Below are 16304 nucleotides of genomic sequence, written 5' to 3' on the forward strand. Positions count from 1 at the left end.
TCTCTACAGGCCAATCTGATGGGAGGCAATTCCCTCATCCCAGAGAGTTCTGTGTCCAGCTGACAGGAAGTGAACCAACACATAAACACAGTTCCTGTCTTCCTTAGCACTCTGGGGTGGGGATGGGGAGAGAAGCCCTGGCGGCTCCCTTTCCTAAGAACACGAGTTCCTCCTTAATCTGCCAGCCCAACTTCCTGCCTCTACCTGTCACCTTACTCATTTTCTCTCTCACATTTGTCACCGTTTTTTGAACGTCCCACATGCTTTGCATACTTACCTTACCATCCTACGGGGAATTTCACGGGAGCAGGGTTGTGGATCTTCAACAGACACATACATGGTATGGAAAATGAAGTTCCAAAAGACCCGGCTAGTCAGGCTGCAGCCAGAGAGAGGTGGGGGTAAGGTGGCCTGTTGGGGGTTTTTGCCTTGCTCCCTTCTGTGACTCGGAGCCTGTGAACAGGCTACAATCATACTGGTCCATTCTGGCACGCCGAGGAGAGTGTGGGATGTAGACCTGCCCCTGGAATCATAGATGTCACATCTGGGTCATCCCAGCATCCCTGTTTTTCCAAGTGGATGAGGATAGCCCTGGGAGAAGCCTCCTATCTCCCAGTGAGGCTGAGCCATATGGCTTCGTTTAAGAATGGGCCTCGGGGGCTGGCGAGATGGCTCAGCGGGTAAGAGCACCCGACTGCTCTTCCGAAGGTCCTGAGTTCAAATCCCAGCAACCACATGGTGGCTCACAACCATCCATAAGGAGATCTGACTCCCTCTTCTGGAGTGTCTGAAAACAGCTACAATGTACTTACATTAAATAAATAAATAAATAAATCTTTAAAAAAATAAAAAAAAAAATAAAAATAAAAAAAAAGAATGGGCCTCGGGACGTTTCCTCCCCCAAATAGGCCCTCTGGGGACATTTCTGCAGAATTTGTGTGGTGCTCCAATCAAATTGAGGGTTACAGCCAAGGGCGGCGCTTAGACGTTCTTAGAAAGGGTGGTGCTGGAGACAAAGTAGTTGAAGGGTTCATATGTTGGTGGACTTCAGGCTATGGTTGTGCAGCCATGTTGCTTTGGGCCTCCAGTGAGGCAGAACCACGAAGGAGCAGCATCTGGAGAAGAAGCAGATCTGTTCATGGTGGCAAGGAAGCAGGGGGACAAGGGACAAGAGCACATGCCCAGTGTCTTCTGACTTTCTTCTTAGAGGCTCCATTGCCAGCGTGTAAGAGTATATCGGTCCCAACAGTCCTGCTGTGGAGAAAAGGTTCAAGGTCAGGGTCACCCCCAGGTTCATGAAAGTCCAGAGCAGGGTTGTGTTCCTCAACTGTGAAGAGCTCACTTGGCTGTGCATGATGTATGGTTTGTTTTTTTTTTTTTTTTTTCCTTCTGAAGAGGTCCCAGTGGGACCTTTCCCAGGGTAGGGTCCCTTGAAACTGTGGTACCTGTAGGGGAGTTCAGGTCCCACCTGCCTGGCTGTTACTGTTCTTAGACATGTCTGTGGATTCTGGGTAGACCGGAGCTGACTTGGAGACATCTTTGAGTCACTTATCAACCGTTTCAGTGGCAAAGGCACACATTGGGACAGATGCCAAAGTGCCAGGCCCGGGGACCAAATTCCCACCCTTCCCATGCCCGCAGAGAAGATGGGTCTTGCAAGGGTCGGGATATGGAAATAGCCAGCCTTGGCTCTGTTACTAAACTTCTTGAGGCATTTAGCCATAAAAGGGGGCAGCTGCCGAGGCCGGCCTCTTGATTAATGAGCCCCCCTGGATGCCTCATCACAGTCCTCTTGGAGTCCCAGGATGGCCCTGCCCTTCAGGCCCGGCTACAGGTTTTTGTTTTTGTTTTTGTTTTGTTTTGTCTTAAGACAGGGGTCCAACTGTAGCACAGCTGCTGTTCTAGGTGGGCGGGGACTCTGCAGCTGTGCAGCAGTGGGAGACCAGGCCCCCCGAACCTGCTGGCCTTAGCCCCGTTCTGCATGGTGTGACCTGCCCTGGAGTTGGTAAGCTGCCCAGGACTGTCCAGGTTTTTCTGTTTGTGGTTGCGAGATTGGATCATGGTGGGAAGCAGGAAGCCTGTGACCTGTCATATCCTCTCTCTCCATTTCCTCAGGGTGACTACAGCTCCCTCCCTCGCCGTGGCATCGCAGTGTGGTCGAGTGAAGTCAAGCCCTGAGCTGGGGCTAGAGTGTGTGAGAGTGTGTGTGTGTGTGGGGGGGGGGTTGCTCAGTGAGGGTGGGGCTTGGTGTGGGTGGGGTTTGGTGGGGTGGGTGGAGCTTTGGGCATAAGGCCTGATAGAGTGGGATCCGATGGGTGGAGACTGTTTGTGATGTGGGTATCTTCCTGTCACCCAATTGGAAAGATAATAAGACAAAGGCTTTTCACAGTGAGAATAGGAGGTCCAAGTGGCCATGAGCAGGTAGAGCATGTGGATGGTCTACACAGTGGGGTGTCTGCTCTGAGCCTGTGTAGCAGTGTTCTGAATAGGCAGATTCACAGAGGTAATATGTGATGGACAGGTGAGGGTGTTTTCCTGTCAGGTGTTGGCTTCTTGGCATGATGGGTGTCCCTGGCAGAACGACCATTGAGAACACAGATGCACTACTGTCCTTGACCTTCTCAGTGTTGCCTGGCCACCTGAGTTGGAAGGGGCTTCCTGCTGGGTCATGTGGCAGCCATCGCTCCTGGAGACCAGAGCAGAGAGCTTCCTAGAGCTGTGCCAGCACGATGGCGCCAAAGGACCCTGCTCTGTGACTCCTCTTCCCTTGAGGGATGACTCAAGTTCCATGCAGCTGCCCGAGTGACAACCAGCCTGCTGCTTACAACCCGGGCCTGGATGAGGCTTCTGCGGCGGCACTTAGCGGCGGCTCCAGTCTGGAGTGGCTGATAGAGAGAGGGACTTTCCAGATAGGATTTTCCTTTTGGGGTGTGGGAGCCCCCCCATCCCACTGGAATGCGTGTCTTGAGTCAGCCTAGAACCTCATCCTGGGGGCTGAAGACTCATGAGTCATGTGCTCATCACCATGGTAACCGGCGAGATCGGCTGGGCGGCAGAGCTGATCTCTCTCTGAAAGACAGGATGGTGAAGGCTGTCGGATGAGCACCCCACTGTATGAGAAGCCTGCAAAAGCAGATAATTAATGTAAACACTAGCTCTGAAGGGCTTGGGGCTTGGGGAGGGGGAACACTGGTGAGGGACCCTCCAGCCACCTGCTCTGTCTCCCATTCAGGTTGGATGCTTTTGAGCCAGGCTTATCTCAGAATTCTAGAGGGTGTTTTGGTTTTTTTTTGGTCCCTCTTACACGAGCCCATATTAGTTCCATAGCAGAACACTGCCAAAGTGCCAAGATTTGTCCCCACCTCCCATGAGATGGCAGTGTCCCCAATGCACAACTCAGTGTCCCAGAAGGCTGTACCCCAAGAGCCAGGACCTTGGGGTGGTGGATGTCTGTGTCCTTAGCACCCAACACATTCTGACCCAACATGGTGCTTAGTTCAGAAACCCTAGTGCCAAAGCCATCTTGTTCAAACGTGGCCAGAAAGTAGCGCCCAGCTGAGACAGCAGTGGGTCCCTCATTCCTGGCCAGGGCTCCCAGGACTCCTTAATATCTCTCTAATGAGAGTAATTTGGCAACAGCAGAAAACACGCTCTAACCCTTTGTCCCAGTAATTCCATTTCTGGGAATCTGGCCTAAAGAAATAATCCTAAATATAGGCTAGAAAAACAGGCTTCGCAAGGATGTTCACCTCGGAGTTGTTTATCGCTCATGCAAAGCAGACCCGCAGTTCTGTCAACGGCAGAAAGGGCGGGAGCGGAGAGAAACTCCCGAGTGGATGCTCGTAGGTACAGCACAAGCAAATTCTTTGATTAGGGACTCAGGAAAAAAAAAAATTGTCTAGGGCCGCGAGATGACTCATCAGGTAAAGGCGGCAAGGCTGACATAAAGGCAGCAAGCATGATGACCCAAGTGTGATCCCTGGTGGAAGGAGAGAACTGATTCCCACAATGTGATTGCAACATATAAACCGTATGTGTGCGTGCGTGTGTGTGTGTGTGTGTGTGTGTGTGTGTGTGTGTACACGTACACGTGCACAGTAGATAAAGAGTAATATAAGTTCCAGTTAAGATTAATCAGGAGGGCCTGAGGGATGGGTTCAGTGGGTAAGAGACCTTGTTTTACAAGCATAAGGACACAGGTTCGAATCCCCAGCATTCATGTAAAGAAAGGCCAGGCATGGCAACACACATCTGTGACTCTGGTGTCTCAGAAGAGACAGGTTGAGGCCCATAGTGCAGAAGCCAAATCAGTCTAGACAAAAGTAAGCTAGCTGCAGATTTAGGGAGACCCTAAGTCGGGGGGTGAGCAGAAAGCGATAACCGTATCACGGGGCACCCGATGTCCCCTGGCCTCTGTATACCTCTGCATGGCACATGTACACAGCACAGCATGCATCTGTGTACACAGTACGCAGATCAGAGTTACATACAGTCAAAATTAAAATGAAAGAAATATATTGGAGTATTAATAGATGTGTGTGTGTGTATGTGTTTGAGAGGAGAGGGCGGGGGGACCTAGATTCTCAAACATGATTCTCAAGCACTCTCCTGCTGCTCTGCATCTCTGGCCCTCTAACGTTTTATATCGTGGCTCTATCTCACCTGCCCAGGCTGGCCTTGAACTCACCCTGTAGTCCCGGCAGGTCTTGAATTGGTGACCTTGCCTCAGTCCCCCTGGGTTTTTAGACTTGAACCTTCAGGCTTGGTTCCCGAGTGATCTTGATTTAATTTTATCCACATGCTTAGATTCTGTCCCTCGCCTTCCCACGCTTGCATTTGTTAGTCAGGTGTGAGTTGTCATTTACATACAGTGACAGCCACCCATTAGTGTGCCGCTCCAGGAGAGCTGGTGGATGGTACCACCGTGAGGGACAGCCATTTGGGGTGAGCTGGTTCCAAATCACCCCAGCAAGTGTGCCCTGCCTCCCTCCCATCAGCCCTGTCCACCCCTGCAGCCCAGAGCGTCCTTGGAGTCTCGCTCAGTACAGACTCAGGATGTGATAGCTGCCCATCTGATTCCACCAGGGGTACCCTGGAACCTAGAGCTGGGAGCCTGGTTCTAGAAAGCCTCTAATCTCTTGGTTGTGCCTGAGAGCATTCTCCCTTGGTTGTCCTACTTTCTGATTCACCTCTTGTCTGCTGGTGACTTTGGCTCCTATGTCACCATTGCTGTGGGCAGCATGGTCTCGGTGGGTGTGACACATCTGCCCCTACATGTCTTCGCATTTCCTGTCCCAGTGAGGATCCTCTGGGTGCAGAGGCTGTTGTCAGTGTAGCTTAACAACCACAGTGACCACAGAGGAACCTTGTATGCAGAGGAGAGCAGAGATGAGAACATTACCCTTCGTGCCACACCACTTTGCCCGTCTGTAGTGTTCTACACTAGTGTACCAACGTGGTCCTGACCTGTACTTCTTTGTCACTATCGTGGGCCAGACCCTGGTCAGTCATCTTGGTTTCCCAGTAGCCCTGTGTATCCCCAGATTCCATAGTAGAATTGATCATCCTGTCCCCCTAAACCGTCTTCAGCTGGGCCTAGGTATTCCATGTCCTCTGTGAGTGCTGGATACCCCTTTGGTTTTGGACACACAAACTTGTTGGATAGCCCAGGCTGGCCTCATGTGCTCAGCCCTCTTGCCTCCACCTTCTGAGTGCTGGAATGGCAGGTGAGCCTCCGGATGCCCGGCTTCGGCAGGTGTCTTGAGGAACACTTCTTCACTTGGGCTTTGGAGTTTGGGAAAAAGGATGCTGGAGATAAAAACTATAGTCATTCCAGTATGTTCCAGATGCTGAGCTAAGTACGCCCTTGGTAAATTAGATCCCCTGGAATATTCTCCGCAGTTCTGTTTATGAAATTACTGTCAGAGGAACCAGGTTCAGAGAGATGCTGTAACTGTCTTAATGACACACAGTAAGGGATTCAAACACAGGTCTTAATGGCCCCGAAGACTGCTTTGGGCCAAGTGCTGAGTCAGACAGCAGAAAAGCGATCAGTCTGGCTTTTAAAAAACAACGGGTGCTTATTTATTTATACTCAGCCCTTTCCCAGAAAGCCTTGCTCACAGCTTCAGCCACAAGCTGCTTTTGGACAGCCAGGCCAGGTTGTAGGGTGGAGGCAGCCCGCAGCAACCTCCGTGCACAGGGTTGGCTTGCATAGGTGGACATTGTAGCCTGCAGGTCTTGCTGTGGAGCAGTGCACTGGTGTGGAGGGCTTGCGGCGGCCAGCCACCTCCCACCAACACTGTCCTGCCTCTGTTCTTGGTGGCTTCAGGCTGATGGCAGCTAGCCATCAACTTCCCCCACTGCCACTACGTGTCAGTTGGAAAAAAAGGGGGGGGGGGACAAAAAAAAAAACTATCAGAGGCCTAAGTATCTATGGGAAAATATTCCCCTGGGCCTCGTGAACTTTAAATCGCACCTCCCTGTTTCATCATAGCATCATATACACATTCATTCAGTCTTAGCTGTGGGAAGGTCACAAGACCTGTGTGCCCCACGGATGGCCCTGCCACCTCCTCCCTAAAGTTCATTGTGACATTCCACTCCTGGAGCTCCTGAAGCAGTGTGTGCGCACGACAGGGTTCGTGGGAGGTTGCCGTCGGTTCATCTTAGCTTGCCACGTGTCTTCATGGATTGCCCTGGCCTCTGGCATTTTGGAGGTGGGGTACGAAGACCCTAGCAGGGCTTGATGGCCTGTGTGTTCCCCTTAGGCTTCTCTGAGACGGTGGAACTCTCTTAGAGGCAGTGTGGATAGATGGCTTGAGGCCTCTCTTGCCTTCTTCCCCCATCACTGATCCATGCTGGCCTTTCTCATGCTTTCTCTCAAAACATGCTATTGAGCCATATGGTGGTCCAGGGCGCCGATGAAAGACAGCATGTGCTCTGTGGGTTTTGGGGGTGAGGAAGCGGGGTGGGTCGGAGGTCCTGTCAGTAGGCTTCTGTAAGGAGTGACTTCATGGGATGGAGCGGTTAGGAGCCTTTGGAGGATGCTGAGATTCAAGCTCTGCCCTGTGCTGGGGGGCCTGTGGTCACCAGGGGATGACCCCTTACCCTTACCCTTGACCTGAGGGTTCCCTTGCCTTTTCTTCATTTTGCACCCTAGGTGTGGAATGAATTCCCCCCACAGCCCCTTCCCACAGCCGGATGCTGGCACCCAATAGTTGGTCCTTTGGTCCCCCGGTAGCTTCCTTCCTGTGTTCACGCCGTCTGCTCACCCGGCTCTTGTTTTTCTCTCTTTGGCACAGCCATCTGGGTACATGGAAAACTCGGTTTCCTACAGCGCCATTGAAGACGTTCAGCCGCTGTCCTGGGAGAACGCCCCGAAGTACTGTTTACAGCTCACGATCCCCGGAGGGACCGTCCTGCTGCAGGTAGGAAGAATAAGCATGACCCAGCAGTTTCTTTCCTCCCGGTCCCTTGCCCTCTTCTCATCTGCTCCCTCTGTAGACGTTAGCCTTGGCCAACTTAGAAAGTCACGAAGGTATTAAAGACTCTCAGGAAGGTCGTGCATGGATTAAGCACCTGCTGCATGCTGCCCAATGTCTAGGAGCCTGCTCGTTCTCCTGGGTCTGAAAAAAAAAAAATGAACTCTGTAGTCTCTACTTTGAAAATGCTGAAACTGAGTCCCCGGGCCGGTTTTCGGGCTTCGGAACTTGGGAGGCTCGCCTCGTTGCGGATCTGCTTGCTGTCTGCTGGACTTAAGTGAGGATCGTGTCCTGTATCTTTTTGGTTAGCTCAGTTTTGTGTTTACAAACAATGGAAGTACTGGCTCTGTGCGTCTGTGAGCACGTCGGTCGGAAATGACACCAACGTCATACGGACCAAAGGTTGAACAGGAATCGGTTGTGCTGTTAAAATGGCTGGGAAGTTCAGGAGGAGGTCTGCAAAGAACAGCTGGATCCAGGGTCGGATGGCAGAGGATATCACCAAGGCTTAGTTTTTGCCCCTCCCTCCATGGTGTGGCACACTGTCAGTGTGTGGTAGGTCAGGAGGAGGGTGGCCACCCTAAAGATCGGCTTAGAATTCCTAATTCTATTCAAAGTACGAATCCCCCCCCCCCCCTTGAACCTCATGGAAGATCCAGGCTGACCCTTCTGGTCCCTTGGGCGTATGCTGTATTCTCTAGCTCTCTGTTCACCTTTGACCATAGCAGCTGATGGCCCTTCTGGTACCATCCGGAGGCAGGAGAGATGGGTACCCCGAAAAGGGGAAGAAACAGCTAGAAAGTTGACCCGCAGCAGTGTGAGGGATACTGTGTGACACACCCCTGTCCATATTGTCTTCTCTTAGAGGACACCAGAAGCCATGCCGTAGCCCATCTTGGAACTCAGCCACCGTGCTCTGCCCTCTGTGACCCACCCACCCCCTGTCTTCATCATGTCCCCTCTGGCCAGCAGAGCTCCCCGGTTCCCTCTGTTGTCTCCTTGTCTTTAGGGGGAGAACTAACCAGCCTCTGCCACACCTCCCTTGGCCTCTCCGCCTCTCTTCTGTTCCCCTTGCCCTGAGGACTGTAGCACTGGATCTTACAAGGCTGCTCAATGCCAGGCCCCGTGGGGCCGGTTGACCCTATGAGCAACAAATGGCCAAGACAAGGAGGGTCCTGAAGGGCAGCAGGGCAGCCTTCTGGAGTGCCTTTACTACTCAGTTACGTAACTTCAAGCCTGCCCCTCTCTCTGGGCCCTACAACCCCATCCTCATCCTCACTGTCAGCGTCTGGGGAGACCAAGCTATAAACACATGATTACCAAAGAAGCTGCAACTCAGACACAGACACACGTCCCAGAGGACTGGGAGGGGAGGGTGACTCACGGGGCCTCTGGAGACAGCTGCGCCCCAGGGATGTGCATTGATATGGGGTGCAGAGGGGTGAGTAGGAGGGTGCCCTAGAGGGGGCACCCCTAGTATGAGTGTGGGAGGGGGCTCTCTGGTAGGAGTGAGGTTGATGCCTGTGACTGCATCTAGATGATATGGTCGTGTTAGCCTCTGACTATATACTGAGGGCATTGGGGAGACGTAGAAAGCTCTTAAGGGACAGAGGGGACACTAGACAACAGATCGGGGGCTAAGCGGCAGAAGGCTGGACATGTGGGAAATAGCCAGGGAACCCTGTTTTCTCTGTTGATGGCGATCACCACATATTAGCAGGAGGGCCTTTTGTTTGCAGGGCTAGAGCACCTGCCCCCCACCCCACCCCGGTCAGAGGAGTGAGACACACTGGCCAGCTCTGGGCATGTCCCTTTAACCTGACCATGGCCCTTGGCTGGTTGTAGAGATGAATCTCCCAGGCTGCAGTGGGCTGAGCGACGTCAGAGCTCCCCCTGCGGGCTGACAAACCAGGCTGCCCCAGCATCCTCCACGCTTGCCGCCCCTGCTTGGTGGCTGCTCTGCCAGAGGCAGGAGCAGCAGAGGAGGAGAGAAGAAGGAAGGAGAAGAGAGGAGAGGAGAGGAGGCCGCATCAGCTACTGCTGTGATCCGGAGCCTGTCTCAGGGAAGCAGCGCAGTCTCCCTTCAGAGAGTTAGGTGGGTGCAACCTTGCCCCTGCCCACCCCTGGAATCTCCCTCCTGCTTGTACCTCTATCAGGCCAAAGGAGGCACATTAAGTTGGCTGTCTGTCCCTGCCTCCTTCCTAGACTCCTTAATTGTGTATGGCTCCTCTGTTCCCCAGGGTGAGGCAAGAGCTGCTGGTTAGGGTCCCTGCTGGGCATTTTGGTCCTCATGCAGTGTGTCATGGAAGTCGAGCCTTGCCCCCCCGGGGGTGGAGAGGGACCTGGGGAGCAGCCAGGTAGGCTAAAGGGTCACAGCCTAGGGGTCGTGGTCCAGTGGAAGTGCCAAGGGCCTGCTGCAGAATATCAGAGGTCCAGAAGTGTTTTGCAGTGAGCCTGGGTACTGCGGCCACCAGCCCCTGTGGTGATGTGAGTTCAGGTTTAATTGATGTTATTGATTGGAAACTGTGCTTTCTCCGTCCCGAGTCACACTGAGTACCGGGGCTCTGTGCCTTCCGGGTTTTCTAGTCCTCCGTCTCTCTCCTCCCTTCATCCCCTTCTGTCTCTGTGTCCGTCTTTCCTTCCTTTCTCCCTCCCTCTCTAGCTTTTGCTGTTTGCTTCTTCTTTACTGTCCCCTTAGCCTCAGAGCAGCCATCTCTGTCTTCCTCCTCCAGTTTGCATTCTGGTTTTCTTAGATCGATAACTTTCTTACTGGAAATCCAGCCCCTGCAGCGGACCTGATTTGGGAGTTCCAGAAAGATTGAACCTTCCTAGGCATACCTCTTAGGTAGAGTGTAAGTCTCCATGTCAGTGTAAGCTCCCTAAGCACTTGTTAGAGGCCCGGCAACAACAGAGGTCTGCTAATCTTGTTTTCCCCCCCTTATGGTGAGCTCTTGTGAGGAGACCAGCTTCTAAGCACCTACCTACACTGTGTGTGCCATATTTGAGGCACCTTGCTGGTGCCTTCTGGTTAAGGGCTAAGCACTAAGGAATAAAGCAATACTAATACCCTGGAGGCAAAAGGCAGGAAGGGCAGACAGAGCCCAAGGTGGTTTAAATAAGGAAGGAAAGTGGGCCTTTCTTCCTGACAGTGCCTACACACACACACACACACACACACACACACACACACACACACACACACACTCACACACTCATTACCGGGTCTCGAAAGCCCCATGAGAGATGAACAACTGTTTACCCGACATACAAGTAGCTGACAGGGTCAGGATGGGTTCCCTTCTTACTGGAAGGGAGAGGAAAGGAGAGGAAGAGAGACAGAGACAGAGAGAGACACACAGAGTCAGAGAGACACAGAGAGAGCTCAAGCAAGAATGAGTGAGCTTTCCCGGCTGCTCTTAGCTGTTTTTCCTGGAGATTGGGCCAGGAAGCTGAACTTGGGAACAGTCCCTGCAGGCTCCAGGCTGTTTTTCTCACCTCGAGGACAATGCAACAATGAGCTAGAACTTGGCAGCCTCTGCTGAGGAAGTTGGGCAGGCTTGCCTGGAGCCAGTCCTGTGGAAAAGTTAGTGCCAGGCACAGGCAGAGAGCCACCAGAGCTAGCCTGGAGCCATGGGGGGCAAGGTAGGCTGTGGACTCCCCTCTGGGGTTTTAGGGGATTCTCCTCCAAGTCACTCTCGGGCCACTCACTGTGCCTAGTGTTCCCTAGGATCTGGGTTGTCCTGGCTCCTCTCTGCCGCCACCCCTGACTGCAAGGGAACTTGACCAAGGCTCTCCTTCTGGCTGCAGCACAGCCAGGCCAACTTGTCCTCTGCCAGGATCCACCTGGGGAGGCCCGTACTGGGATTCAAGAGTGTCGCCTGGCATCCTCTGCCGGGGGATGGGGGAATCTCACCTTGGTCATATATCGCCTGGCCCACCCTGTTCTCAATGCTGGCCAACAGGTGCCATGTTTTTCATTGACTGTCAAGGGGCAGAGCAGCTCTCGGATCCACAGGAGCCAGGTTACATCCGTTACCTGCTCCCTAGGAGTATGGGGCAAGCAGGCTAGGAGGGAGAAAGAAGGCCCTGAGGTGTGATCCAAGCTTGCTGTGCTAGCGCAGCCCCGAGCACTGAGAGGAGGCTTCTGGGCCTCCTTTCTTCACTCGTAACCACACTACAGTGTTTGTCTCCTTGGTTACCACAGAGTCACATAGTCCAAGCGTGGCACACAGGTGACCAAGGATGTACCTCCATGCATGCTCGTCTCACCAAAAGCACAGTGGTCAAGAGCTTGATGTGTCAGAGCTGAAGGGATCGTTTTGAAGTTCCATGGGATGGGTACATGGATGCTCTACTTACTGTGAATCGGTCCTATGATTTTCCTCCCTCCCTCCCTCCTTCCCTCTCTCCTTCCCTCCTTTCTTTCCTCTCCTATGCCTGTGCATCATCCATCTGAAAGAACCTGTCCTCTTGCACATTTATCTGTCAACATACATACCTCATCCATCCATGTACATGCACATCTACCCATCCATCCATCCATCCATCCATCCATCCATCCATCCATATACATACACATCTAGTCATCCATCCATCTGCATATATACACACACCTGCCCATACATACACACCTACCCATCCATCCATCTGCATACACACCTATACATCCATCCATCTGTATACATACACACACCCATCCATCCATCTGCATACACTCCTATACATCCATCTATCTCTACATACAGACAGACCTACCCATCCATCCATCTCCATACACACCTACCCATCTGTCCATTCATCTACCCACTTTCCCATCTGTCTACTTACCTACTTCATCTATTTGTCTACACACTCACCTCCTCATCCACATGTCTACGCATCCATCCATCTGCGCGCACACCCACCCGTTCACCCACTTGCCACTCTGTGCCCCTTTCCATCCTTCCATCCGCATAGACACCTAACCGGCTAACCACTCACCCCTCCATGCATCTGTGTATCCATTTATCCACTCCTCTCACCCCTGTCCTCTTACTCGCTTATCTACATTTTTATCCGCCTGTCTACCCACCCCTCATCTGCCTGTGTACTCACCCACCCACCCAGTTACCCAGCTACCTGCCCATTGTTCCAGCCGTCCCCTGCTTACTCCCCGTGCTCCCATCCACGCCCCCTCGCCCTATATTCACGAACGCATGTGTCCACTCAGTCAGTCCCTGTCTCGTGCATTCAACATGCCAGCCAGTCTTCCGTTGCTCTGGGCTTCACAGACGCGGTGATGCTCACATACACATAGTTTACAACCTCACAGAGCCCTGGCCTGCTGGAAGGAGGACAGTTGAACAGGACAGTCACGGTAGAGGAGCACGGGCAGAGGGAAGTCAGGCTTGTGACCGTCATCCCGGAGAAGTGGCATTCTGGGTGTGACGCGGGCGGCTAGGAATTGCGCGGGCACTGGAGGGAACGGGTGGAGGTGGAGAGTTCCCAGTGCAGTGTTAGGCCATGCTAGAATCGGATAGATTAGGCAAGCTAGGATCCCCTGCGCCAGGAAGCAACCCCAGTCCTGTGTAGTTCAAACACAGTCAAGACTTCCTACTAGTTCACACTGCCTGGTTCCCCGAGGCTCTGCTCTGGAGTACACATCATCTGAGATATTTCTGCTGCGCCTGCATGGGACAGGGCTAAATCATGCACTGACTCTTTTTTGTTTGTTTGTTTGTTTTGTTTTTCGAGACAGGGTTTCTCTGTGTAGCCCTGGCTGTCCTGGAACTCACTCTGTAGACCAGGCTGGCCTCGAGCTCAGAAATATGCCTGCCTCTGCCTCCCAAGTGCTGGGATTAAAGGCATGCGCCACCACTGCCCGGCATGCACTGACACTTAAAAGCAGTGCATCTGCCCACAAATGAAGGGTTCCTTTCATGCCATATCAGTTCATGCTCACTGGCCCAGTCACCAAGCTGTGTGTGCTTGTACTGTGTGTCAGAAGGAAGAGGGGTGAAAATGAGACTGTCGGCAACATTGAGACAGGTCGACCCTGACCGGTCGGGATCAGGAAGGTGGCAGGGGAGCCCAGGGTAGGCTGGACTTGACTCTAATCCCAAGATCTGTTGGATCTGAAGTTGCCTCCTGGGATCAGAAGTGCCACATGTCAGTGACAGGATGTGACCAGGGCTTTGCTCCTAGGTCTAGGAAAGAGTCTGTTTCCTTTCTCAGCTTCTGGATGCTCCTTGGAGTCTGTGGGTGCTTCAGTCCGATTGGCCCTCCCGCCTCCCTCTTACTATGTGACCCCACTGGACCACCTGGACAGTCCAAAGTGATCTTGCCATCACAAGAGCCTTGATGGTACCATCTGCAGAGTCCCTTTACCACCACAGGTGGTTGGCCTGTGCATGTCTTTGGAGCTACCCCCCCCCCCAACACTACTTCCCAGTATTGTGCTATATTAAAAACATAGGCAAGGCTGTGGACTAGGACGATGCTGGAGCTGGCTCAGCCTGGTTAACACACACTTACTCATGAGAGCTGTGAGTCTCCTCGACTGAGCTAACTGTAGAGATTATTTACACCAGAGGCAACACATGCCGAGGCTGGAGCTGTTTTACTCCGGAGAGCCTTTTATGAACATCAGCACAGTATTTGCACCATCCACTGTTGCAAACCCCATGGCTCAGTGTCATAAGATGAGATACTGGGTCAGTGCTGGCCAGAGCTGGGGTGTGAGTGAGCCACATGACCATTCATGCTTCTTTCTCGTCACAGGTTTTTGAAGGCCTTATGTTGCTGGGTGACTGGCTCACAGCTAGGTTGTGATCAAGGCCAGGACTTGAGCCTGGGTCTTTCTGAGGCTGAGCTCTGGTAGATACAGGCAAGGAGTTGGGGGCTTGTTATGGGGATCAGTTGAGTCCTGTCGAACCCCGGGTTTGACAGGGTTCCTGAGCCGTCTGGGCACTCAACCACATCACCTTCCACCAATTCTCATCATCTATCCCGTATGCATAACTTCAGGGTAAGTGCTCCAGCCAGCAGGGTAGGGACTCTATTATACCCAGCAAAATTATCCCATACCAACAACCATGTCTTCGGTTCTGATTTTGCTCTTGATGGTCAGTACATAATTTTTCTAGGAGGCAAGCCAGGGCCTCAGGGCAGAAGCTGGTGGTTAGGGACTTGTGTGAAGGCCAGTTAAGATGGTCTGAGATATTCCAGAAAACGATGACCTGCCATTCTTGTTGTTCTTGTTACAGGCTGCCAACAGCTACCTGCGAGATCAGTGGTTCCATTCTCTGCAGTGGAAGGTAAGTCAGGCCCTTTCTGCTGGTTGGCAGTGGCTGCATGGGGCTTAGAGTGATGGATGAGAGCCAGGCAGGACACGGGCCTGGCAGTGAGGAACACTCTGCCTCTTGGGGGGCTCATTGAGGGTCCTGCTCTTGCTGAAAGCTTCTGCTCTCCCCCCAAGGGCTGTGCCTTCTGACAGGAGCAGGTCCCTGGTAGGTGGCTGCTCATCTGGGAAATATCCAGCTGTTTTCTGGCTTCCAGGAATCTCCTAGGTCTGCCTCCGTCAGAGGGAGGGGAAAGCTGGGGTTCTGGGAGCCTGGACTCCAGGTGCTAGAAAGTTTCTTGAACAAGAAGTGTTGAAAGCTGTACAGAATTTAGCAGGGATGGTTGCAAATACTGGCTATTTTCACCGGCCTTGCTCCCTTTTGGTAGGCTGACTCTCCGGCCTCACTCCTGTTAGCCCTCCTTACAGAAGTGTCGGGCTTCTGGTACGTGGAAAGAACAGACTTCTGCTCTCACTTCTTAGGCCTGGGTCAGCTCTCCTGAAGAGTTCCTGTTATGTTCAGTGGCCTGCCCAGGTGATGAGCTGGGCACACGGCACGGTCCTTCTTTGTTTATGCCCCTGGTGCCGTGAGTGCAGCGAGACTGCATCTAGTGAGCTCCTTCTGTGTACTGGCAGCTGGGCAAGACTCCTGCTGTCCATTCCCCCTGTGAAGTTCATTCCTGTCTGCATCAGGCCCACTCTGAGGAAGGTGAGGCTCTGTCCTCGGCGGCTGTGAGGACTGAGGAAGCTCAAGTGTGAGAAATGCTCAGTCCTCAACTGTGAGGATCAAGGAGGATTTAGGGGTCCTGATTCACCTTTTGAGGTGATTTACTCCAGGCATACCCACAAGGCTGTGCTCAGGATGTTTCAAGAAGTAACCAAGATCAAGGCATGAAAATGGAGTTTTAAGCTGAGCACATGCCTGTATTTCTAGCACTTAGGAGTCCGAGACAGGAGGATTGCTACCAGTTTGAGGTTTACAAGGAAATGAAGTTTCAGGAGACTTTGGTAGAAAGGTTTCGGAGACCTACCCTAGGATTACATGTTGGGGTTCATAAAATTAACCCAGAGCTGGCCAGGACATCCTTGGGATTCTAGCAGTTTTGAGGATATCTGGTCTCGATTCTGATAGCATCTCGTGTCTTTATGATCGCTCAATTCAGTCCGTGAAAACTGTCTTTAAAGGCACCTGGGAGGGCCGGAGAGATGGCTCAGTGGGTAAGAGCACCCGACTTCTCTTCCGAAGGTCCGGAGTTCAAATCCCAGCAACCACATGGTGGCTCACAACCATCCGTAACAAGATCTGACTCCCTCTTCTAGAGTGTCTGAAGACAGCTACAGTGTACTTACATTAAATAAATAAATAAATAAATAAATAAATAAATAATTTTTTTTTTTTAAAAAAGCACCTGGGAAACCTAAGCCAGAGGTGACAGTGGTCTCCTCAGGCGTTATCCCTTCCTCCAGAGTGACCTTCCAGAATGGTGACCTTCATCCCCCGC

General features: G+C 52.5%; 1 protein-coding gene across 2 annotated transcripts in view; it reads left to right on the top strand.

The window, feature by feature from the left end:
* The window catches only part of Cmip (c-Maf inducing protein), a 209822-nt gene that overhangs the window by 119063 nt on the left and 74455 nt on the right, over nucleotides 1-16304 (top strand). For both annotated transcript variants that reach the window (XM_021220262.2, XM_029532451.1), the window contains exons 2-3: nucleotides 7305-7430; nucleotides 14729-14779. In XM_021220262.2, the coding sequence (XP_021075921.1) occupies nucleotides 7305-7430; nucleotides 14729-14779 (177 nt within the window). The remainder of the gene's footprint in view (nucleotides 1-7304; nucleotides 7431-14728; nucleotides 14780-16304) is intronic.

The sequence above is a fragment of the Mus pahari genome, chromosome 20, assembly GCF_900095145.1.
Source record: "Mus pahari chromosome 20, PAHARI_EIJ_v1.1, whole genome shotgun sequence".
Classification (NCBI taxonomy): Eukaryota; Metazoa; Chordata; class Mammalia; order Rodentia; family Muridae; genus Mus; species Mus pahari.